The sequence below is a fragment of the Heloderma suspectum genome, chromosome 13 (assembly GCF_057233095.1).
Source record: "Heloderma suspectum isolate Gila_16-S chromosome 13, 16-S_ref, whole genome shotgun sequence".
Classification (NCBI taxonomy): domain Eukaryota; kingdom Metazoa; phylum Chordata; class Lepidosauria; order Squamata; family Helodermatidae; genus Heloderma; species Heloderma suspectum.
In genome coordinates, this window is record NC_139470.1 from 15,838,650 (window position 1) to 15,864,432 (window position 25,783).

General features: G+C 47.0%; 1 protein-coding gene across 9 annotated transcripts in view; it reads left to right on the forward strand.

Annotated features, from left to right (window-relative positions):
* The window catches only part of ARVCF (ARVCF delta catenin family member), a 641,936-nt gene that overhangs the window by 464,689 nt on the left and 151,464 nt on the right, over positions 1 to 25,783 (forward strand). For all 9 annotated transcript variants that reach the window (XM_084820398.1, XM_084820396.1, XM_084820391.1 and 6 more), the window contains one exon: positions 9,198 to 9,805. In XM_084820398.1, coding sequence (XP_084676524.1) covers positions 9,198 to 9,805 — 608 coding nt within the window. The remainder of the gene's footprint in view (positions 1 to 9,197; positions 9,806 to 25,783) is intronic.

Here is a 25,783-nt window from a genome sequence, read left to right on the forward strand (position 1 = left end):
CCAGGTGGTGCCACCACTATTCAATTCTGTTTAATCCAGATCTCAGAACATAAGTGGTTGACTTTTGTACATGCACCATTTCCTTAAAAGCATGAACATTCAAAATATATTGGTTATTATTCTTAAAAGATGGACCCACAATTATACAATTGTGGTGATGTCTCTGTTGAAATCAATAGGGAGATTGAAAGAGACCGTGAGCCAGAAACACATTGGGGGGAGTGAAAGGGATCCCACTGCTGAAGACCTTTGAGGCAAGAGCGTCTTCAGTAGTGAGTTGCTATTTGCCCTTCCCCCATCCCACCCACCAGCCCATCAGTTGTCTTATCAATTTGACTTGAGCCACAACACAATTTTTTCACATTTCAAAAAAATTAAAAAATAAGCCAAAGCTTGAAAATGGTCTTCATTCAGTTTTCCTCGGAAAAGCTTCAAAAATATTTCTCTGGAATCTGACTCAACAAGGGAATTCTGCTCCACCAAGTTCTGTTCTGCAAGTCAGGCTGGAAATTCAGAACTGCGCAATTCCAGGGGGCGATCTGATTCTGTAACCAACCCTATATTTTGTGGAATATGGGAAGGTGGGGGAGGAATCCCTCTCCTAGGAAGGAGAAATGTGTTTTCTATTCCCCTGCCCCAAGAAAAACCAGAACAAAAAAGGCAGCCAAGAAACAGAGTCCTAATGAGGGGGATGAGATTTGACTTGTAGCAACTGTTCCCAGAGGGTGTATCAGAGGAAACAGCTGGTGTAGATACGGTCTGAGACTGCCTGCTTGATGCTGCCATCTGTATGTCAAGATCAAATGATGAAAATGTATCAAACTTCACTGGTGACTCTTCCGCAACTGTAGAACTCTCCTTTTAAGACTAGCTGCTGGTTTATTAAGTAGGTTTTTGTGGTGTGGTAAGCCCTTGTGATTTGAGCTGGTCAACCTGGTATTGGGATAGGATCGGTGCTGAGACAGTGCATTTTTGAAATGATTGCTTATGTGTATTGGATTTCTTTTTCATATTGTCTTCAGATAAGAACATAAGAAGAGCCCTGCTGGATCAGAACAAGGGTCCATCACATCCAGCATTCTGTTCACACAGTGGCCAACCAGGTGTCCATGGGAAGCCCACAAGCAGGAGATGAGTGCAACAGCACCCTCCCGCCCATGGTCCCCAGCAACTGGTGTACATAGGCTCACTGCCTCTGATACTGGAGGTAGCATGTAGCCATCAGGACTAGTAGCCATTGATAACCTTTTTTTCCAGGAATTTGTCCAACCCCCTTTTAAAGCCATCCAAATTGGTGGCCATCACTACATCCTGTGGGAGCAAATTCCATAGTTTAGCTATGGAAGGGCCTAACCATGCAGTATCTCTGCTTAGCTACTAATTTAAAACTGGACCCAAGAATGCAGTGCCTCTGAGCATGTACACAGTGGAGTTTTTCCAAACATTTTGCCTCATCACCAAGTGTGTATTTGAATGAAACACTGCAGTAGTTATATTGATGGCCCAGTGAAAACTTTGGAAGCTTTTTAGGAGATTTAGACAGGGGCTTCAGGGATAGGATCAGGGCGCATGTAACAGATGTTTCCTCATTATTTTTAATGGAGCATAGTCAACACTATACATGCAAGAACGTATGAACGTAAGAAGAGCAGGATCAGACATCTAGTCCAGCATTCTCTTCACACAATTTTTCTGGAGGGTGAGATTATTGTAGATGGAGTAGAGATTGTTAGCATATGTGTGAGGAGGGTCAATGGATTTGTGGGAAGGGTGGGATTATTAATGCATGTGTGTATGGAGTGGGGGTCAAAGGAGGAGGGGTCAGATGTGCATATGTGGGGACGCTGGGGGTTATTCATGCATGTATATAGGGGTGGTCATAAGAGCATCAATGGAGAGGGTGTTAGCAGTGCATGTGTGTGACTGAGAAGAACATAATAAGGGCATATGAAGAGCCCAGCTGGATCAGACCAAGGGTCCATCTAGTCCAGTGTTCTGTTCATACAGTGGCCAACCAGCTGTCGATGGGAAACCCACATGCAGGACTTGACTGAAACAGCACCCTCCCGCCCATGTTGTCCAGCAACTGGTGTACATAGGCTCACTGCCTCTGATACTGGAGGTAGCATAGAGCCATCAGGACTAGTAGCCATTGATAGCCTTCTCCTCCAGGAATTTGTGTAACCCCCCTTTTGAAGCCATCCAAATTGGTGGCCATCATTACATCTTGTGGTAGCGAATTCCATAGTTTCACTCTGCGCTGTGTGAAGAGGTCCTTCCTTTTCTCTGTCCTGAATCTCCCACCAATCAGCTTCATAATACTAGACAGCTAGTATTATGAGAGAGAAAAATGGCTCCCTATCCACATTCTCCACACCATGCATAATTTTGTACACCTCTATCATGTCTCCCCTTGCCCTCCTTTTTTTCCAAGTTAAACAATCCCAGCTATTGTAACTTTCCCTCATAGGGGAGTTGCTCCAGCCCCTTGATCATTTTAGTTGCCTTCCCCCACTGTTATTCCCTGGCAACTGGTATTCAGAGACACAGTGCCACTGATCCTAGAAGTAGTATATAGCAATCCTAACTAGGAGCCATTGACAGCCTTATTTTCTATGAATTTGTGAAATCCCCTTTTAAAGCCATCTAAGTTGCTGGCTTTATGCATAGAACTGTGGCAGGGAAGCATTTTTCTGCCAAGGGCTGCTTTCTCTCAGGGCTAATCTGTCAGGGGGGCGCATGCCAGCAGTGGGCAAGGGTAAAGCAGCCAGTGGTGGATGGGGACACCCTCAATGTGGGTGGACAGATGAGGTGCTTACTATAGTAGCAGCTTCCTCTTCTTTTTAAAAACAACAGGCTGTTGCAATGGTGGAAGCTCTCCCCCACCCCCTTCTCTTACTCTAAACCACATCCAGCAGTGGCACTAGCCAGGATATGTCCCCTGCAATGTGTGTTGTTGTCCCCCCCCCCGCCCCAGAATACATCCTTCCTAGAATGATGCTAGAACTGTGGTGTTCTAGAAGGGTTGCATTCTGGGAGTACAAGGAACATGGCACCCCCAAAACCAGCCCAGTCATTTTGACTCCCATCCTGAAAAAGCAGTACAAGTCCCCCCACCCCTGTTTACCACCTGCAAACAGGATGGCGAATTTGGGTAGCCATTTAATTTTAGTACCAGTCTAAAGCAGGGATGTTAGAGAAATCTGCAATGGAATCAAATGAGTTTGGATTTCTATAAATCCAACCTGTGGATTTTGCAGTGGACTGGCTTTTCCCAAGTTACACAGACTCCACAGACTTGTTGACCTGTGTTGTTTTTTTTACTTTCCAGTGTTTCATGCAAATTTAGTCATAGAAAAAATACATAAAATAAAAAAACCCACCAGCCAAAAATGCACATTCAGCCCATAGGCAAAAGCATGAAAATGTGCATTTTGGCGGGAATTTGCACATTTTGGGGGGCTTCGCACATGTTCACAAGTGTGCGTTTTCCCAAATGTGCATTTGTACAAATGCAGGAAATTGGAAATAATTCAGTTCCACCAATAAGCGGACAACGGAATGAAAGGCACCTGACAATCCTTGGAACGCAGACCTAACGGATTTCACAAAATCTGTACATCCCTAATCTAAAGTAGTTTCCTTTAAATATCTGCATACATAAAAACAGAAGGGACTACAGTGTCCATCTCCTGTGGCCTGGTGGTACATGCATGTGTCTCTCTTCACCTGTGTGTGGGTCTTCACTGTTGGGTTTGGAACGGCAGCTATTGTTCCGATTTACCTGCCAGACATTAGGACCTTTGGCCTGGAAAGCTGTATTTTAAAACTAGAATCCAGGCCCCTTTATTTTCTCCCAATCCCTCTCCAATCCCTGATGTTGTGGCTGACTTAGAATGGTCAGCTTGAAATTCCACATATGTACCGCTTCCACATCCGTCAATCTAGTCCGCGGTGTGGTTGCCCGCTCTCTAATTTCTGTTTGAAACAGTAAAAAGTAATAATAACAACAATGATGGACCTGTGTTTCAGAGGAGAGGCCAATTACTGCTGAAACCCCCCTCAGAATATGGGGAGGCCTCTGTAACTCTTAGGGCAGCCAAGTCAGTGTCGGTAGCTGGCACTGCCATCACTCAGCTTGCAACGGCGCTTAATTATTCCACCGGCGGGGGATCCCGGCATGCTGTTTTTACAGACTTTGCAGGACCTCATTAGGCAGAAGAATTGCTTGCTCGCAGATGTCTCGGGGAAAAAGGTCCTTGCTATTTGGGTGGGTCCTTATTTCTTGTTCCTCTGTTAACATGATGCCAGAACAGGGAGGACATACATTTGGAGCTGCTCAAAACAACACACTCTAATTATTTTATTATGGGTTTGTTTGTGTTTTTTGTTTTGCAGTGGCTTGGCTAATGTGGTGACTGATTGATAATTTTTACCCAGTTGCTGCAGCTCAAAACATCTCCCCCTCCCTCTCTCCCCTCCTGTTCTTAACTTCTGAACCACTGAACTTGCCAACTGCAGATTTACCAGTTGAGTGTCATGCTTTGGTCCAAACTGCAAATGTACTGGCACTGGTTACTTTTTCAGCTGCATGTTGATTTGTAAAACTGCCCTAAAAGCTTTTTAAAAAGCATTTGATCTCCTTTTCAAGAATTCTTTTGTTGTTGTTTCACTTCTTTCTCAGTTCATGGAAGCTAATATATTGATTTTCCACTCATCTTTTGAACAGAGGAAAAATAAATAAATAAAAGGGCTCTGTTTTGCTCCTTTTATAGACAGCGCTTTTTATGACTGGTGGCTAAGTGTCCAGAAAGAAAAAAAAATGTTATTACTACTGTAAGCCTCTGTGGAATTTTCTACTCCCACCCTGGGTGGGACAATGAAATGTTTTGTTTTTTTGGTGTGGATGGATAAATAAAGCCTTTTTGGGACTCAGGCCAATCTATGTGGTGGGTGCGGCTGAGGAAGGGAGAAGAAAATTGCCCTTGGGACAGATTAGCCTATATAATTGTGGACTGCAGATTGCTACTTGTTTCCAGGCATCTATTGTCAACTGGGTCATATTTATTTATTTATTTATTTAAAGTCTTTTTGGCTTCTCAGCCAAAACGGCTCCTCGAGCAGCTTAGGTATAATCAGTAAAACAAGACATTCCCAGCCTGCAGGCTTACAATCTTAAAAAGACATGACACACAAGGAAATGGGAATGGGGAGGGAAGAGGAAAAGAATGAAGCCTTCCAGCAGGGCTGGTAGAATGGCCCCACTTCCCTCTTTCATCTCCCTCAGAACAGCCCAATGCAGTACAGTTGGCAGTGCAAAGCCCTGTTCAGGGGTTTGGTACCCATGTCATTGAGGGGGTGGGCTTATCCCCATGCGTTCCCACTGGCCACTTCACGTGTTCAGTACCAATAGGTATCAGACGCCTGAATAAGGCATCAGCCTAACTGCAATAGGTACTTGTGTGGAGATCCTTCAAGAGGGCATCTCTTGCCCTGCTTACACACCCTTTCAGAACAGGGGGCTTCCCCCTCCCCCTTGGGGGATCAGTAAAATGTTAGTGAATTTATGTGGGGATATTCCTGGGTAACACAAGAGCCTTGTGTGGCGCAGAGTGGTAGGCGGCAGTATTGCAACCGAAACTCTCCCCACGACCTGAGTTTGATCCCAGTGGAAGCTGGGTCCCGGGTAGCCAGCTCAGATCGACTTGGCCTTCCATCCTTCCGAGGTTGGTAAAATGAGTACCCGGCTTGCTGGGGGGAAAGGTAGTCACGACTGGGGAAGGCAATGGCAAAACCACCCCGCTGTAGTCTGCCATGAAAACGCCAGCAAAAGCGGCATCCCTCTAGGAGTCACCAGTGACTCAGTGCTTGCACAGGAGGATTGAATAGAAAATTCCCAGGTACTTGGCTCGTCTTTCCACAATTTAAGGACTGAACTAGAAAAGATGTAGCAGATATGTGATTAGACCTCCCATCTCTTTAAAAACCAGCCTGGGGAGAGTGGGAGGAGGGTTGCACTGGAACAGTGGCACTGGACAGAAGTTCCTTTAACCCTCTCCTCTGTTTCCCCAGTGTAGCTGTCACACTCACACGTTGCCCCGTTGCAATTTCCTTCATTATGAAAAGTTTCCGGGAACACAAGAAAGTGCAGCCTATTCTTTGGAGGATACAGCTATCAATAGTTTCAAGTCACGATGACTATATGCTGCCTCCAGGATTAGAGGCAACATGCCTATGTCTAAGGAAGGTGCGGGCGCTTGGCTGAGCCTGGCAGTCCAATGAACTCTCCCAGGCTTGTGCCTCCAGGCTGCTGCCCTCACTCATCCCCCACACATACACACACACACATGCTTAGCGAGCCACCAGCACCTACCTGGAGCCATTCCTGAGCACCCGCCATTCCCGTGGTCGCCATTCCCCCCCCCCAAATATGTTACATTGGCGGAACTTCCGTCAATGTAATATTGCACACATAGCAGCCATAAAGGACCTATCCACGCAATATTAGAGGTGTAAATTACACCCGCAATACTGTGTAGATAGGGCCTTGATCCCCACTATGTGTGCAATGTTACATTGATGAAAGTTCCCAAGTCGCCATTTTGCGGGGGGAAAATGGCGACCGCAAAAATGACTGGTGCTTGGGAATGGCTCCAGGTAGGTTCCGGCAGCTCGGTGAACTTGGGAGGGGGGTGCGCAAGCAGGTCCAGGGTCACATGAGCAGGGGTAGTGGCTGGGCAGGTGCTCAGAGAATCGGGGGGGGGCATCCATCCATCTCTACCAGTTTCTGGGGAATAACACTGGGAGGATGCTATTGTGCTCATGTCCTGCTTGTGGGCTTCCCAGGGGCATTCGGCTGGTCAACGTGTAAACAGGATGCTGAATTGGATAGGCCTTTGGTCTGATTCAGCAGGGGACTTTTTAGATTCTTAAGAGTCATAGCAAGTGATGGTAAAAGATGCATACCGTGTAACTTTGTACCGGACTGTGGTTACAGCACGTGTGTTGGGCCGCAGATGTACTATGGTTTGGCTGACAGGGAGAGAGAGTTGCCTATAATCTCCTGTATTAGCTGACCAGCATTGCCAACAGTGTGTATGGACTGAGCCAAGCATTTAGTTGTGAGCCACCGCTGCCATCCTTGATAAATTTGCCAACAGGTCTGAAATTACTCTATTAGTCTTTCTTTCTTTCTTTCTTTCTTTCTTTCTTTCTTTCTTTCACACATACATATACATATACATATACATATATATATATATATATATATATATATGAGCTTGAACTCTGGTACATGAAAGCAACAAATTTGACTCAGGGTGACAGCAGAAATTGCTTCTGGCGGTAAATAGGATACGATCGTAGTGTGCCTTGAAAGCATGTTATCAGCACCCGTATTAAGGACCATTCCTCTCTCTGCCCCTAAATAACAGCATCATGAAATGGTTGAGCCCCAAGATGACAATAGGTGGGTAATGTATGTGCAGAGGAACATCCTACATGGTATGGCAATCGTGCATTGTTACTGTTTCTCAGCAGGCTTTGCTTTACATGTCTTGGGTGGCACTAAAAAATTGTTGGGCATTTTGTCAGGGTTGTCAGTAAATGAATCACAACTGGGTTAAAGGAGACAGAGCCCTCTTATCTGAACCATATTCTAGGCCCCATGTGGTGTAGTGGTTGGACTGGGATTCGGGTGATCCAGGTTCGAGTCCCCACTCAGCCATGAAGCTCACTGGGTGATTGTGGGCCAATTGCTGACTCTCTGCCTAACCTACCTCACAGGGGTGTTGTTGTGAAGAGGAGGAGGACCTTGCCAGCTGCCTTGGGTTCCTTGCAAGAGGAAAACAGGCAGGATATAAATGTAATAATGAAAATAAATGAAATGTGCAGGTAGAGTTACAAATCGACAGGGACATTTATCTTGGCACACAACTGTCATGGGCTGGCGAGTGTAATTATTGATTCCCCCACAGCTAGGAATCTACTGTTTATTTTAGGCCTGGCATCTAGCATCTCCTAGCAGCTGTGCCACTAAACCAGCAGGACCCACCAATACTGACACTTGCCCACACAGAAGAGGTCACTTGCCCTCTAAAGCCCTTGCCCTAAAGGGGAAGGGCCTTGGAGGGGAGCCATCATTGGCTGCATGCAGAGGTGTGGAACTCAGGGCCATTTCAGCTTCAGGGCCAAATTTCATTTCAGAGAAGCCACTTTCCAATGGTGGGTGGGGCAGAAAACAAAAGGGATGAGATCCAAAACTACCAGCATATTTTAGCTTGAAGCTTTTACTGCAGTAACTAAGCCTTAGGAGGGACATTTCAACCTTTTAGAATAGGGGAAAAACTGCACAAAAGCAGGGAAACCAGCAATCGCCATTCAGGGGAAAGGCGAAGAGTCCAGGGGAAGAGGGCGTGGTCTTCTGGGGAACCCCCAAGACTCCCGGAGGGTCAGATTTAGGTCCTAGATCTAGAGGAGTGCCGACAATTGCTGGCAGGCGGAGAATGATGTTTTCTCCTTAGCCTCGTCCAAGAATGCAAAACAAAATCGCACCTCTTTGATTCTATGATGAAGATCAGCCTGATGGACAATGAGAGGCCATCAAGGAAACATAAATTATTTACCATCAACTAGCAGGCTGTATAATGGATGGGGAAGTTGTGTCCCTCTTGATGTTGTCGGGCTCTAGCGAAGGGGAAAGGGGGTTGGCTGTCTCGGAAACTCCAGGTGGGCTGAATTTGGCCCTCTGGGCCTGACATTCATCACACTTGCCTTGTCAGTTCTAAACTGGAGGGTGTAGCACAGGGGTGGGCAAGTGCCCCTCCAAATATGTTGGCCTACAATTCCCTTTGGCTATGCTGCTTAGGGCTTATGGGAGTTGTAGGCCAAAATATCTGGAGGGGCACAAGTTGCCCATCCCTGGGCTAAGAGAAAGAGAGTGGGAGTGTTCTAAGTGGGTGGAGCTAAGGGCCCTGTGGGTGGGGCAACAGGATGAGGCTTGGAGGGTTTCTAATGGGGTGGGTGGGGGGTTACTTGAGGGCTCCACATGGGTGAGGTGGCTATTTGGATGAGATTTCCGTCATCAGCCACACTGCTAAAAGAATTTTGAAATTGGGCCCAAGAATACCGCATTTGAAGGGAGAAAAACATTTATGTCTTTCTCTCTCTCCCTCTCTCTCTCTCTCTCTGCTTCACAGGTTACAAAAATGGTCAAAACGGTCACCACTAGAACTGTACGCCAGGTCCCCCTTGGGCCCGATGGCCTACCTGTGATGGACGGGTCATCTCCCATGGGAAGTTATACCGACTCCATAGACAGAAGACACATGAAGAACGGGGAACGGTACATCACGCCACAAGCTTCTTCCACCTTGACCCGGTCATACAATAGCTACAATGACTCCTACCCTGACAGTCACGATGGCCAATATCGCCCCTTCATGGGCCATGATGGTTATGGGGACCTCCCCGACAATTACGGTAGCTTGTCCCGTGGGGTCAATTACCGTCCACGTTACGCCTACGTCCCTGGGAACAGTTACCGGCCTGAGGATGGTAGTTTCACTTTGCCAAGCAGAAGAGATAACTATGGCCCGCCGCCCCAACCCCAGGTGCCAACAGGGAGCAACGTGGACTTGAACCGCTCCCAGCCAGAACGATTCCAGCCAGAGCCGTACGGGCTTGAGGATGATAACCGCAGCCTTGGGGTTGACGATGAGGGGTATGAACTAGATCCAGAGTACTCGACGGTGAACCGGAGGACATCGGCTGGAATGCCTGAGAGAGGAAGGCCTCACAAGGGAAGGTAAAGAGATTATGTTGGATCTTTGCTTTTCTTTACGCAGCTGCTCTTACTGCTGTTGTCCTGTAAAAGCGGTAACCCAAAGCAGAAGGGAAATTCTGGCTTGCTGGCATCTGGCATAGAAATGGGGAAGGACCGTGGCTCAGTGGTAGAGCACATGCTTTGCATGTAGAAGGTCCCAAGTTCAATCCCTGGCATTTCCAGGAGGGCTGGAAATATTCCTGCCTGAAACCTTGGAATGCTTCCGCCAGTAAGTGTTGACAGTACTGGGAGAGATGGACCAATGGTCTGATGCAGTATAAGGCAGTTTCTTATGTTCCATCCAGTCAGTGACTGAATATCCCCAAATGGGTGCATTTCTTGAAGGAACATAATTCATAGAGGTCTCCCAGCCATTCAGGAAAGACAATCTGAGAGCCAATCAAGGGTCTGAAGAACCCATGGATCTAGAACTGTGGAAGGTAGAGACAATATGTGGGTGGGGCCTCTAGATGGCTAATTCTTCCCCATGGTTGGAATATCATTGGGCCTCTGCCTGCATCTGCTCTTAGTTGTTGGGTGCCAAGACAAGGGTATGGTCCAAACATGCAAGGTTGGGGCTGGAGGAAGCAGACTTGGATTGGGGTGGGGTGGGGGCCAAGGCAAGGCTAGCCAAAGCACCAGGACTCTTCTGCTGCTGCTACTCATAGCGACTAGTTGATCAGGCTGATGGTGGTGTTCGTGCTCCATGCACTCTGATTCTGCTTCATGTGTCAGGGGATGAAGCATTGTCCTCACTCTGACTTGGCTTCATGAGTAAAGACAAGAAACAGGAAGCATTGCCTTCACTCTGACTTGGCTTCATGGGTAAAGACAGGAAATGGGAAATATTGTCCTCACTCTGACTTGGCTTCACAATGAGTCCAGGTGGCAATGCTTCCTTCCCTCAATCTGGTGTCCTCTGGGTAGGAAGCTGAACATTCATTGAAGAGAAATGTCACCTACCCACACTATGTTTGCCTCTTTGTGCCTTATCCCTCCCCTCACTGCAGAAATCCCCCCGCCCAGTTTTGCAGCCTGCTGTCAGGGTGGAAACTGAGCCGATAGAACCCCAGAGCAGTTCTGATTCTGAGGAGGAACAGCAATCCGTGGGAGAGGAGCACGCTTATCTCTCACAGGCACAGCAGCTGGCAGAGATTCCTCCTGCCAGCATTCCTGAGATAGATAGTGACCCTGGCAGTGAGAGAGTGCTGGAGGGGGGCTTGTTGGATGCTTGATGCCGACGCCGGGAACGACAACAGCTGGAGGGTGCGGAAAGGAGGAGCAGCGCTCATTTGGCGCGCAAGCAACGGTCGCGTCCCGAGGACCCAAGGGAAAGAGGGAGGAACTCTCCCTAGCCCATAAGTTCAGGGTCTTCCCATAATTCTCTTTCAAACGGGGACCAACTGCCTAGCCTGGAGCATAGGCTATTCTGAAGTTCCTTGCTTAGTCACTGGTGATTAGCATCTGAAAGAGTCATTAAGTTGTAAAAGGATTAAAGCCTTGAAAAGAATCCTTTTGTCTGTGTCTTGAGTTAGCTATTGGAGTAGACTAAAAGAGGCAGCCAGGGCGCTCCTGACACCTGCAAACAGGATGATTAAGTCTGGGGCGGGGGGGCAGCAGCAGCAGTTCTGCTCAGCACTGACTCCTTTCTGCCATGGCATTGCTAGGCCTTTAAAGATACACAGTAGGAAACAACCATGGCAATTTTGAAGCCACTGGCAAAATTGTTCAGGGTGGTGCATGCTGGATCCTGCCTGTACATTTGCATATAGTGGGGTGGATATAGGCTGGAGGGAATTATACAGAAACAAAGATTACCGTATTGGAGAAGTCATTCTCTCTCTCTCTCTCTCTCTCAACCGCCAAGATTGTTTCTTAATTGATTCCATTGCTGAATGCATATAATGCTGTATTTGCTTAAGATATTTGTTAAATGTTGCAAAATAACATGCAAATTAAACAATGAATTCTCTCTCCTACTACCTTTACGTTTCCATTTTTAAAGGATTGGAGACACCCCTTTGATGAGTTATTCTATGGCACCTCCATAGGGCCAACAGACTTACAAGGATTTTGCTCCTCTCTTTGCATTTCTTTTGATGGTTCCCCCCCCCCTTTTCTTCCCCATATTTAAATACTATCAGGGAACTTTGACAAGCAATTTAATTTGAGTGCAGCTTGTAGAAACATAAAGAGGCACGTGCGAGGGCTGCTATTTAAGGTAGCGTCTCTTCCCTGACTTTAAAAATACTCAAAGCAATTTTGGCGCGAATAAATTAGCCTTCGTCTTTCATTTCTAAGCAGCCTCTGACAATAAATAATGCTTTCTATTTAATGATGAAGCCCCAGAGTAATTAGCCTTTGATTACATTTTTATTTTTTAACTCTCAGATTTTCTTTCTTAGGAACAAAATCTGGGTTTAATGAAAGGCGGTAGATTGGATGGCACTTTAAACTGACAGAATAAATGCGATGATGTCCCACGTCTGCTGGTGGAGCTCTGTCGATACGCTTCACGTGTTTCACTCCATTCCTGCCTCCTCTTCTTCTTCATTCAATGTGGAATGCCCCTCTAAGATTCTGAGGCAGTGTGGTGTAGTGGTCACAGCAGCCAGATGTGTTCAAATGCAGCTCCCATCATCCCCATGCTTGCTGACAAAAATGGGAGTTGTAGTCCAACAAATCTGGAGAGTACCAGCTTGGAGAAGCTTGGGTTAGAGAGTCAGACCAGGACCAGGGAGGCCTGGGTTCGAATCTGGGGAAAATACTCTGTAACAGTGGTAGCCATAGGACAAACTGCAGGAAATCAATGTGTGTGTGTGTGGCAGGGGGAATGTGGCAGTGAGTGGTGTCAGGGCACCTGGGGGGCTGCGTTAAGGCTTGGGGGAGCGCAGGTTGCACTCCATTGTTGTACAGCAAAGTTTCCCACCATTGGGCCCTGAGATTTTGTTAGCCTACATCCTTGACTATTGGCCATGCTGGCTGGGAATGATGTGAGACATAGTCCAACAACATCTGGGTCTCCAGATGTTGGAAGAGGAGCTGTAACTTAGTGGCAGAGCCCCTGCTTTGCATGCAGAAGGTCCCAGGTTCGATCCCCAGCATCTCCAGGTAGGGCTGGGAAACGTCCTGCCTGAAACCCCAGAGAGCTGCTGCCAGTCAGTGTCGACAATACTGGGCTAGATAGACCAAGGGTCCGACTCAGTATAAGGCAACTTCCTATGTTCCTGTGACCCAGGGTTGGGGCAGGCTGTCCTGCAGGACCTAGCCCAGCAGAAAAGTTGGGAACTTTGATGCCTGTGGTACAATAACCCATTCATTCTTTTTAGTACGTCTGTAAAGCCTGGGGTTCCCCTGAGCCTGCCTATATCCACCACTTGTGCACGGGCGGTGACATTTTGTCAACATAACCAATGGCATTCACAGCCTGAACATCATAAATAGAAAGAATGATCTTACCAGACCTAAAACTCCCCTTCACTCTCACCATGGAGTGTGGGGCCCAGTTTAAATGATTTATTGCATACTCCCAGCGACTTTCAAAAGTACTCTTTAGAAAGACTTCAGGCCTCATGATACCATGGCTTTGCCACATTTCTGCAGCAGAACTGTTCATGCATCCCTCAATTTCTCCATTTAGTGAAATGTTTTGCTGATTTACTGATGCATCCTCTCCCCGCTTCCTGGTATAAACAACTTTCCTTCAGAGATCAGACATGAAGAGAGAGCCCAGTGGCTTTCCTCCCACTTAGAACTGAGCAAAGGAATTGATTTTCAATAAGTTTTGAAAGGTTAATCATTCTAGCGATAAATGAAACTTGGCCAATGGATGAACAATGCAGTGGACACTGTGTGGTGAAGGCATGCTCTGTTGTAGAATTTTAGAAATAAAGCAAGAAGCAGACTTCTCCTCCGTGGGAGCTTGACTGAGTTTGGATTCATGCCACATGTCCTGGGTATCACTTGGGCCTTGTCTACATGGCACCACTTTCGCCCTTCACTCCGGCGCAACTGCACAGCATTTCAGCATCAAATTATCTTCTGCTGGGATACGCTCGCGATTTACTGTGGGCTTCCCTAACAGACTCCACCATGCCCTCCCCCCCCATTATATTTCAGTGCGCAGCTGTGCAGTCCCGTGAGCATGGGGGTGTGACACTTCTGTGGCTGTTTTGTATTTTAGGGGTTCTGTTGTGTCTGTCTGTCCCTTATTAGGTAAAAAGTGGGTGTTCTGTGCTCCTTCATTTCTACGCCATCTGTTTGTCAGTTCCCCAGCCTGAGATTCTTGCAATGGTTCGCACTCACAAGTGTGAGTGGTACGTGCCTAGCCATCACTCTGAAATGGTGGCCAGAGCAAAGTTGGTCCTTCCCCAAGACCCCCCGCCCCAGCCCTTGGGCACTGAGTCCAGAAGCAACCATTGTGAAGATATGAAGCTGCAAAAATGTGTGAAAGTGTGATTAAATAAATGGAGACGCCTCTCTGTGCCTCTGTAGCTGTGCAGCTGCAAAGGGATGGGGGGAGTAAAGGAGTGTCACAGAGTGATGCAAGCACTACGCACGCCTACAACACGCCCACCGCAAAATTCGAAGTTGGTTTGGGGAATGGACAGATGGCTCACAACCGCGGGAAACCCGCAGCAAACGAAAAACATTGCAGCAAAATGCCTCCTTGAAAATCCGCATTTTCCAGGAGAAAACCACAGTTGGCTGCAAAGTGGCGACTACGTTGTCTGTCCCAAGGGACCTTGACTTGCAGCCGCCCCGGAGTAAAAGGCTTGTGTAGATGGGGCCTTGGCTGCGCTACTATCACAATTGGCTCTCAGCTCTCTGCTGTTCCTTTTTTTACAGAAGTCTTCTATGAAATAATCCCACCCACCCTGCCATAGTAATTATCATTATTATATATTAATATTAATATTTAATCATATCATCACATCACATTATTTATTTATTTATATTATTTATGTATTGGCTGCCTTTCAGGGTTATCTATCGATCTATCCATCTGTCCATCTATCATCTATTTATCTGTTTATTAGATTGATATGCTGCCCAACTGGTAGATGCCATTGGGGTGGCTTACACTAATGAAAAATGCAAAACAGCAATACAATAAAAACCAAAATTTTATTTATTTATTTATTTATTTCTATACCGCCCAATAGCCGCAGCTCTCTGGGCGGTTCACAAAAATTAAAACCAAATGGCACACAATAAAACAATATAAAATATATACAACACTAAAACTACAATATAACATAAAACAAGAAATACAGCAGTAAAAATATGAAAATATTGAAACGGGAATGATATTAAACAGCCAATGGTAAAGTTAATAATTAGAACAGCAGATTAAAGATTAAATGCCTGCTGGGAGAGGAAGGTCTTATCCTGGGATCTAAATGCGTTCAGTGAAGACAGCTGGTGGATGACCCCAAGAAGGGCATTCCACAGACAGACGGGGGGCACTACAGAGAAGTAGGGATGTGCGAATCAGCAAAATTGGAGCTTGCCGAAGTTCTCTAAATTCCATCTCGAAGCGTGTTCTGACTCATGTCTATCAGATTGTGAGCTTAGGTTTTTTTCTTTTCGCATGAAAATCCGTGCATATTTCCATGCATATTTTTTCCAGATGTACGGCTCAGTTGTCCACATCTTTGCAATGTACACATTCTTCTTCCATTGATTAATGTGTATTTGTGCACATTTTTCAAACGTACACATTTTTTCATGTGCATTTTTCAAATGTGTGCATGTTGCCAAACATATTTTGGGCGTCCATGAATCACGTTGTAAGCTTGGAAATGTATAGACTCTGCACATTGCATCGGAGTTCGTATTCTGTACGGAAGGTGCAAACTGGGTAAATCCTGATAAAAAATGAAGTGAAATGATTTTCTCATGCATCCCTACAGAGAAGTTTATTTTCTTGGCACCTGCCTGTCGCACCATGGTGGGAGCACTGAACAGGAGCATTCCACGCTGCAACATTTTGCTGCAGATCTCCTTGTTTCCCACTAATAAGGGTCTTGGGCAGCAGGGGATCTGCCTTAGACCTCAGAGAACTGCTGCTAGTCAGAATGTGCAATACTGGGTGAGATGATCAGGCACAGTACTGGCGGCTTCAAATGTTAATGTTAGTAATGGTGGCAATGAGGTGCTTAAAAGAAATTGCAGCTCTCCTGATGCACCTTTATAACAATCTGCTTAATGCTGCCACTTCTGCCTTCTCTCTTCTCTGCCTGTACCCTCTAACAAAATGATCTCATTCTATCTGCTGGCGATAGCAGCAGATGGTTTAAACCTGTAGCATCTTTGCTAATTGTGAGTTTCCTGTTTCCCTGCATATCTGATTTGGGCAGGTGAGAACATAAGAACATAAGACGAGCCATGCTGAATCAGAGCAAGAGTCCATCTAGTCCAGCATTCTATTCACGCAGTGGCCAATCAGCCGTTGACCAGGAACCCACAAGCAGGACATGAGTGCAACAGCACACTCCCACCCATGTTCCCCAGCAACTGGTGAACATAGGCTGACTGCCTCTGGTACTGGACGTAGCACATAGCCATCAAGCCTAGTAGCCACTGATAGCCTTTTCCTCCAGGAATTTGTCCAACCCGCTTTTAAAGCCATCCAAATTAGTGGCCATCACTACATCCCATGGTGGCGAATTCCATAGTTTAGCTATGCGCTGTGTGAAGGAAGATTTCCTTTTGTCTGCCTTAGTCTCCCACCAATCAGCTTCATAGGATGACCAGAGGTTTTTTCTCATTTCAAACCTTGCTGCTGCTGCTGTTATTATTATTTCTATACCACCCCATAGCCAAAGCTGTCTGGGTTGTTCACAAAGATCATTCAAGATCATTTTGGGGCATTTGGTTGCACTTCTCTTAATGTTCTTTATATACCAGGGGTGCAGAAACTCTGGCCCTCCAGGTTTCCCAGAAGGCCACACACCCCTCCCCTTTTCCCCAACCACAGATTGTTTGGTGGTTTCCTGGCTTTTCTTCAACCCCCCTCCCCCATTCTAGCAGGTTGAAATGCCTCTCCAAAGACTCAGTTACTGGCGCTCAGAGCTTGAAGCTAAAATGTGCTGGTATTTCTTGTATTGTTGCGCCCACCGCTTTTGCCTTTGTCTCTGCCCTGTTTGCCTTTGGCCCCGCCCACCACTGAAATGGTGGCACCTTCCCCAAGAGCTTCTCCAAAATGGAATTTGGCCCTCAGGCTGAAAGAGGTTCTGCAGCCCTGCTAATATGCTGACAGTGAACTCCTTTCCTAAGTCTGGATCCTTATGCAGCCCAAACTGTACCATCTGTGCACAAGAGGGGAGATGCCAGCAGGCCTGGGGGAACTCTGAGGTTTACAGAACTATAAGAAATCTTTGCCGGGGGCAGGGGGCGGGGCGGGAGATGTCTCAGGAGGATGGGGAACCGAACAGCCCAGTGAGGACTGATGTATGCCTATTAGACATGGAATGCTACCTGACTCTTAAGAACATAAGAAGAGCCCTGCTGAACAGACCAAGGTTCTATCTAGTCCGGCATGCAGTTCACACAGCGGCCAACCACATGCTGCAATGGGAAGCACACAAGCAGGACCTGAGTGCGTATGGCGGGGGGTGGAGGTGGAAAAAGAGGAAGGGATGGAACAGGGTATCATGGAAGAAGGCAATTGCTGGTTGGTTGGCGGGCGCTGTCAGCAGGAGAAAGTCAATGCAGGTCCCATATGCATTTTCTCTGTTGGCAACAAATGTAATTCAACAGTTGGAACCTTGACTAAACAAGGCACCAAAGAAAGGAAAACGTGGGATTTTCATCAAGGCTAAGCTCTTGTATCCAATGCGCAGTGCTGTGCCAAAAATTTCTCCCACTTTTTTTCCCGGCCATTCTCCTTCAATTTAATAGAAAAGAAATTGCTTTCAAAAAGAAACTCAGTGGTGAAGAAATTTTGGAGACATTCTCCTGGGTTGGGTTTGGGTTTGGGTTTCTGGGCCTGAACTTCCTTAGGAGGTGGCTGAGGAGTGAGCACAAGTGTCCTGTTTTTTGTTGTACCATCATCTCTCTGGCCACCTGTGGCCTCCTCAGCTTCCTACACTTCAGTAAGAGCCCAGTTTAAGGCACCATGAGGTAATTCCTCCCATAGGACCTTTTCAGATCGGGACACGCAGGCAGCCTGGGAGGCTCGCTGCGATTAGGTATGCTCAAAAACACCACAACCATACATTATGAAACATCCTGAATGAGGCAGAACCATGGAAGCCTCTTTCATGGGGGCAGAAAAATTCAGGAAATTGGAGGACAGATTTTGGCAGAGCACGAACTCCCCCTCATCCCTGGAGCCGGACACAACGCTGCCCCCATTTGCATCGCGGTGGATGCAAACTGGGGGCCAGCCTGCCAAGACAGTTGATGCTGTTGCAGCACAACCCCCCCCCCCAAAAAAAAAACCCTTAAGAAAAAAGGAAGAAGCCGTGCGACAAGCCCTGCCAATGGGGAGCCCTAGCTGGGAGAAATGGTTGTGAATTTCTCCTCCTCCTGTAGAAATTCAGTGAAATCATCTCCCAAATTTCTCTGCCCACAAGTAAGGTGGAGAATTTCAATAGGCCATTTATGCACAGCTCTGCTCTACTAATACATATGTATGTAGGGAGGACCATAGCTCAGAGGTGAAGTTATTATGTTGGGTATTCGCTTTTCTTTATGCAGCTGCTCTTACTGCTTTTGTCCCAGAAAAGTGATAACCCAGAGCAGGAGGGAAGTTCTGGCTTGCTGGCAACTCATATGGAAATGGGGAAGGGCTGCAGCTCAGTGGCAGAGCCCCTGCTTTGCATGCAGAACATCCCAGTTTTGATCCCCAGCATCTCCAGGTAGGCCTAGGAAGGAATCCTGCCTGAAACCCTGGAGAACCACTACTGCCAGTCAGTGTCAGCAATATTGGGCTAGATGGAACAATGGTCTTACTCGGTATAAGGCAGCTGTGTGTGTGTGTGTGTGTGTGTGTGTAAATCTGAACACATTGATTCAGTCCCTATGACTTCGCCTAATCCTAGCTACCTTCCTGCACCTTTGTGAAGCTGTAGGATCCCGTCATCTTCCTCCATACCGTTCTGCCTCAGATTTACTGTCTTTGCGCCTTGCTTTCCACTGACATCTCTCCCGTTTTGTTCTCTGCCCTCTGTCAAATTCACTGTGCGTTTTTATAGGGATGTCTTTCCTGTGGTCATATTTCTTCATCTTACTTCCAGCCTTGCCAAGAATCCTTCTTTCCTCCCTCACTCCTGCCTGCTTGACAAAGCCCGTTTGTTCAACCCCATAGCCCATCCATCTCGCTCCTAATATTCCTCATTTCTGCCCATGGAACTAAAAATAAACAAACCATCCCTCTTTCTGTTTGTCTGGCATGAATAACCGCTGTTTAGTGAGCAGGGATTCTCCATGTTTCTCCCCCCTCCCCGTGCCTTCTACCCCCACCAGCTCTCGCATGATGATATTTCTGTTAGTTTCTTCTTCAGCACTCAAGCCAATTCCCATTTCTTCAGCAATTTGACAATTAATCTGCCTTCCTTCTACCAACAGCAAAGCCATTGAATCATCTTGAACCATTTACTTCTGGAATTGCCCAGCTGAACAAACAAATCCACCGTTTGAGTAGATTTGTTCTATACTGCAGTATAGCTTTGATTATCTTTGTTTTCCCACCCCCGTTTTCATCAGGAATTTGAAGGCCACCTATCCCAGTGTTTTCCCAAGATGCTGCAGGCCCTTGAAACTGTCTTCTGTAAGACCTTGTAATGCCATCCTATAATATCTCCTTAGAACATACTCTGTGCATGCCACATTTTATTACTGCCTATGCTTGCAACAGACAGCTGTTTAAATCTAGTGATTCCCTCCCAGATCAATTTGGAATTGGGTTCAGCAAACACAGCTATCCCCCCACCTCCGAAACAGCTTGTTTTCTTCTTTTGTGCACAATTAAGAAATGTGGACTGTGTCCCAGTCTCAATAATATCATCAGGATCATAAAGGGATCTGAATGCTCTCCCTTTGCTCTGAATGCTCTGAATGATTCCCCGCCCCCACTGCCTCCTTCTCTTTCCACTTACCTGGCAGGATTAGTGCTGGGGGTGGCATTCATGGCACCAGAGAAGGAAGAAGCAAGGTGCACTGAGCTAGAGAAGGATCTTCTGGGGAAGGGGTCTTCATAACAGAAGCAAATGTTATACATGGAAGATATTTGCATAACAAGCTGGGTAATTACAAACTTTAGCAGCATCACTGGTTAAATGTGTGTGAGAGAGAGAGAGAGCGCCAGTGGAGGCTGGTACTTCCAATGTCAGTGGGGTGGTGAATCTGCTCTGGGTTTCAGTCAGAACTCTAAAGGAGCTATCCAAGGTGCTGAACCCATTTTGGGGATAGGGTTAAACACCTTGGATAGCTTCTTTAGAGTTCTGACTGGTTGTGATGGAAACCCAGAGCTAATTTACTGCCCCTCTGACATCAGAACCACCAGCCTCCACTTGAAAGAACTACTGTGGGTAGCAGTGGGTGAGGCCTGTTGTCTGCTTATATCACCCATCTGTTATCCTGGATAACCAGGAGGGGCCATGGCTCAGAGGCAAAGCATCTGATTTGCATGCAGAAGATCTCAGGTTCAATCCCCAACATCTCATCTCCAGGTAGGGCTGGAAATATTCCTGCCTGAACCTCTGGAGAACCACTGCCATTCAATATCAACCATACTGAGCTAGATGGCATGCCTCAGTATAAGGCAGCCCGCTATGTTCCTAGAGGGCTGGTCCACACATTAAGAATGTCTGCTGCCTTCCATATGGACCACTGCAATTCTATTTGAGCATTTGAAAAGCTCAAATATAATTTGAAAATATAAATTTAATTTGAAAATATGAAAAGCTCAGTTCAAAATGGAGAACATCCTTATTGGATGCTCTGCATCTGTAGTAGCTTCCTGGGAAATGCTTCAAAGTGTTACTCTTGTTTGAAGGCAAGTGCCTGCAAGAGCTAATGGGATGGCGACAGGGTCTGTAATCCTGTTTGTTTTGCAACAGTGGGCTCACTGTAGGGATGCTGGAGAAGTCTGAGACGGATTAAAATGAGCTTGGATTTCTAAGAATCCGACCTGCGGAATATGCTGCAGAGCGACCCCCTCAGGCCGCCCAGAGCCCGTGGACTTCTGGACGATTTTTTTACTTCCCTGAAATTTATGCATATATATTTGTAGGAAAATATTTAAGTTTCTGCTGAGGAAACGTTGAATGGAATGGGAGGCAATACGCTAAATGTTATGTACTGAGGCAAATTATGCAAACACTTACATAATTATTAGCGGATTGTTCTGCATGACGAAAAAAATATATATTTGCATCTGTCTGTGGGTGGATGACAGAATAAAAGGCACCTGACAATCTGCAAAACAGACGGAGCAAATTTTACACAGTCTGCACATCCCTAGCTTATTGACACCGGCTTTGGTTGGTAGGAGCAAAGTCCAGATGAAGGCAGCCTTAGACACATTCTAAGAGTGGTGCAGTGGGCTGTAGTAGTTGCGAGCCAGCCTTGCTGCTGACTCCCAGGACTGTGTTTTCTATTGTCACTATGCTTCTCTGTTTTGATGATGGGGAGCCACCTATGTGGTTATTGGATTTCTTCAGGCCATGTCTGGATGGGCAAAAGAAGCTGCTGGTAAGTACAGTACTCTGAGGGGTGTGGAAGTTGTGTTCCTTCATTCGAGTTGCTTCTATATATGTGGTATGCGGATGGCAAGCTAGAGTTGGCAACCTTGTTTCATTTACTCTTGCAGATTCTTCTTTAAAATCATTGCACTCAAATGTGAGGAAGCTTCAGCAAGTCCTTGTATTGAAACATTTTGATCCCTGGAATTCTAGATGTTGAGAGTTAGAAACCCAAACTATTTTGGCCCGCCATGTCTTCAATCCTTTGGTGTTCTTTGTCTTCGGGCTTTTGAACACATGGGTAACAGTCAATGTCAGTCCTTCTTAGGGGTGCACGAAAGTCACTTACCTGGTCTCGCAGCTTGCTTCGCGGTGGGGGGGAGGTGCTTCGCTGCTCCCCCCGAAGTTCAGGCCGGGGGGGGAGGCTTCCCTCCTCGCCCGGCCGAAATTCAGGCCGGGGAGGAGGTGTCTTGCCTTGCCCGGCCACGAAATAAAAAGTAAAAAAAAAAAAAAACGCCCCCGTGATAGGCTACGTGACGATTTACATAGCCTATCACAGCTAGATCTGCAAAGTCAGCCGTGATAGGCTACGTTAATCGTCACGTAGCCTATCACCGGTGACTTAAAAAAAAAAAAAAAAAGCGCGTACGCAAATGGCGGCCCCCATAGGGAGCCGCCATTCGCGTTCCTTATTTGGTCGCTGTAGTCTACGTAAATCTTTACGTAGACTACGGCGAAAATAAGGGCAACGCAAATAGCGTTGCCCTTATTTTCGCTGTAGTCTACGTAATCTTTACGTAGACTACAGTGACCAAATAAGGAACACGAATGGCGGCTCCTTATGGGGGCCGCCATTAGCCGTACGCGCTTTTTTTTTTTAAGTCACCCGTGATAGGCTACGTGACGATTTACATAGCCTATCATGGCTGACTTTGCAGATCTAGCCGTGATAGGCTACGTTAATTGTCACGTAGCCTATCACGGGGGTGTTTTTTTTTTTTTACTTTTCTTGGAATGGCGGCGGTGGCAGCCGGTCGAAAGACCGGCTGCTGCCCCCGCCCCCGACGAAGACCTGCCGAACCACCGCCGGGACCCACCGCCTGGAGGGACATTCGGGAAAGGTAAGTCCCATCCCGGGGGGGGGAGCAGGGGGGCGGAGAATTTCTCCCCGAAACTACTTCGGGGGGCTGAATACGTTGGCACTCGGCCCCCCGAAGTTTCGGGGAGAAATTCTCCCCCATCCCTAGTCCTACTTAGAGTGGACCCATTGAAATGAATGGGGCTTGAGCCACAACTAACTTAGATACCCTTCATTTAAGTGGGTCTACACTAAGTAGGACTAACATTGGATTAGTCAGCTATATCAACTACCATGAGGACTAGAATAGGGATGCTGGAGAAATCCACTGTGGACTTCAATGAGGCCGGATTCCCAAAAATCTGACCTGTGGGATTCACAATGGACCAGCTCCGTTCACCTCTGGGTCCTTTGGATTTTCAGCAGGGCAGTTCTGCAGCATCATAAAAGGTGCAATAGGGTAATGGCGGCTGCCATTAGCCTATCGTGGGGAAATTACAGACATAATTGGCATATTTTACTCCATTTGCAGCCGTAAAGTACCTACTTCTATGTAAATTGCGGCCGTTTACAGCTGCAATTTACATAGAAGTAAATGTGTCCCCCCGAAAAGGTGGAGAGGAAGAGCAGGAACTAGCAGGTTTTCTTTGGTGGAAGCAATCGTCTCCCACCCACCAGCATTACTGATCTGGAAGCAGAATTGAGGAAGGTCCCTCTTTCTCTCCCCCCACTCTCTTTGGCACCTTGCATATGGCTGTGGTTGCGAGCTAGGTGCTCGAGGTGGGAGAGGGAGTTCTTCCGTCCTTGTCTGTTCCATCACTGGAACAGAAATCAGATAAGTGGCTGGGATGGAGGCAAGTGGCTTGGAGGCTCAGCTGGGGTGCCAGGGGATGCATGCAATGCCATCACACTCCCAGTGCCATCATTGAATGCAAAACAGGGACTGATTAAGCTTGGAATGCATGGAGGTGTATGCAAATCCCTCTGTCAAAATACGAGAACCTGGAGTCATCCTATGAAGCTGATTGGTGGGAGATTCAGGATAGAGAAAAGGAAGGACTTCTTCGCACAGTGCAGAGTTGAACTATGGAACTCACTACCACAGGATATAGTGATGGCCACCCATTTGGATGGCTTTAAAGGGGGGTTGGACAAATTCCTGGAGGAGAAGGCTATCAATGTCTACTAGTCTTGATGGCTCTATGTGCTGCCTCCAGTACCAGAGGCAGTGAGCCTATGTACACCAGTTGCTGGGGAACATGGGTGGGAGGGTGCTGTTGCACTCATGCCCTGCTTGTGGGTTCCTGATCAACAGCTGGTTGGCCATGGTGTGAACAGAGTGCTGGACTAGATGGACTCTTGATCCAGCATGGATCTTCTTATGTTCTTATGAGGTATTTGCGGAGGTTTTGTGGGAAAAATAGCTAGGTTTTCCAAGCCCAATTCCAAGCCTGACTGGGAGAGTTCACCTCATCACTAATGGGTGGGGAGTTGATTCTCCTTTGCCTCCTGTATCAACACCCCTGAGTGCTCAGTGGGAGGCTTTCTCTTGGGGTCACGGGTCGCAAGTTCTGTCGGTGGATTGCTTCTTCCTGGAATGAAGGCAACAGCTTTGGAGTGGGGGTGAAGCACCTGTTTGCACGGCATGCAAGGAGAGAGAAGCAAAATCCTGCACCTGTAAGTGGCATTTAGGCACTCATTATCCCTGCTTCTTACAAGGGAAAATATTGATATGAATGTAATGTTATTATCTTCCTTTATGCTAAAGAATAGAAGCTGCTCTTCTGCATAAAAGCAGACATAATGGCTGTTGAGACATCATAAATTGCAGCCCTAAAAACTAATGAATTATACATATTCCCATAAGTGCGCCAATAAAAGGGTCTTTTGCTCTCTTTCTTTTTTCTCTTCCCCTTTCCTTTTAAAAAGTTTTGGCTTTCCCATGCTTACTCACATTTTTCAGCCTTCCTGTCTATCATTTTATCCAGTCATTAAAATAGACCTATGGCAGAAGCACTTGATAACATATGTGTTAATTGTGCAAAAGAGGCTAATTTTTTGGTGATCCTGAGATGATAACCCCTTAATCTGATCCAGGCTCTGATTTGCTTATATGATCCAGAGGTTAATCAGGGGCTGAAGTCATTTGAAAGTGAGGGAAAGAGCCCCTGGTTAATCAGGGGCTCATGGTCAGCATCAGAAGAGGAGGGGGGTAAGTGACAAACAGAATGCAGAGGTGCATGGAGTTGAGAATTCTCTGTAAGCCTGCAGTGGCTGGAGACTAGCCAATGACAGTGAGTGTAGGGGTGTGGCTAAAATACGTTGGGATTTATGATCGGGGAAGAGCCATAGCTCAGTGTAAGAGCTCAGGCTTTGCATACAGAAGGGCGCAGTTCCAATCCTTGGGCATCTCCAGTTCAAGGATCCCAGGTAGCTGGCTTGAGAAAGACCCTGGAGAACAGCTGGCAGTCTGAGTAGACAATATTGAGCTAGGGAGGGGTCATAGCTAAAAGGCAGAGCCCCTGCTTTGCATGCAGAAGGCCTCAGCTTCGATCCGCAGCATCTCCAGGTAGGGCAAAGAAAGAATCCAGCCTGAAACTCTGGAAAGCCATTGCCAGTCAGTACAGGGTTAGTTGGACCAATGGGCTGACCCAGTATAAGGCAGCTTCATACCTTCCTATGGACCAGTGGTCTCATCCAGTATAAGGCATCCGTATATGCCCATACATTTATCTAGGGAGATCATCCTAAACCAACAACTCCAGGTATTCCCATTGGTGAAATCCAGTGGTTGCAATCCCATGGCTGTGGCTCCAATTCCTTGGCTGTAATGGAGTCCAGTGGCTTGCAATCCCATGGCTGTGGCTCCAATTCCTTGGCTGTGATGGAGTCCAGTGGCTTGCAATCCCATGGCTGTGGCTCCAATTCCTTGGCTGTGATGGAGTCCAGGGCTTGCAATCCCATGGCTGCGGCTCCAATTCCTTGGCTGTGATGGAGTCCAGTGGCTTGCAATCCCATGGCTGCGGCTACAATTCCTTGGCTGTGATGGAGTCCAGTGGCTTGCAATCCCATGGCTGTGGCTCCAATTCCTTGGCTGTGATGGAGTCCAGTGGCTTGCAATCCCATGGCTGCGGCTCCAGTTCCTTGGCTGTAATGGAGTCCAGTGGCTTGCAATCCCATGGCTGCGGC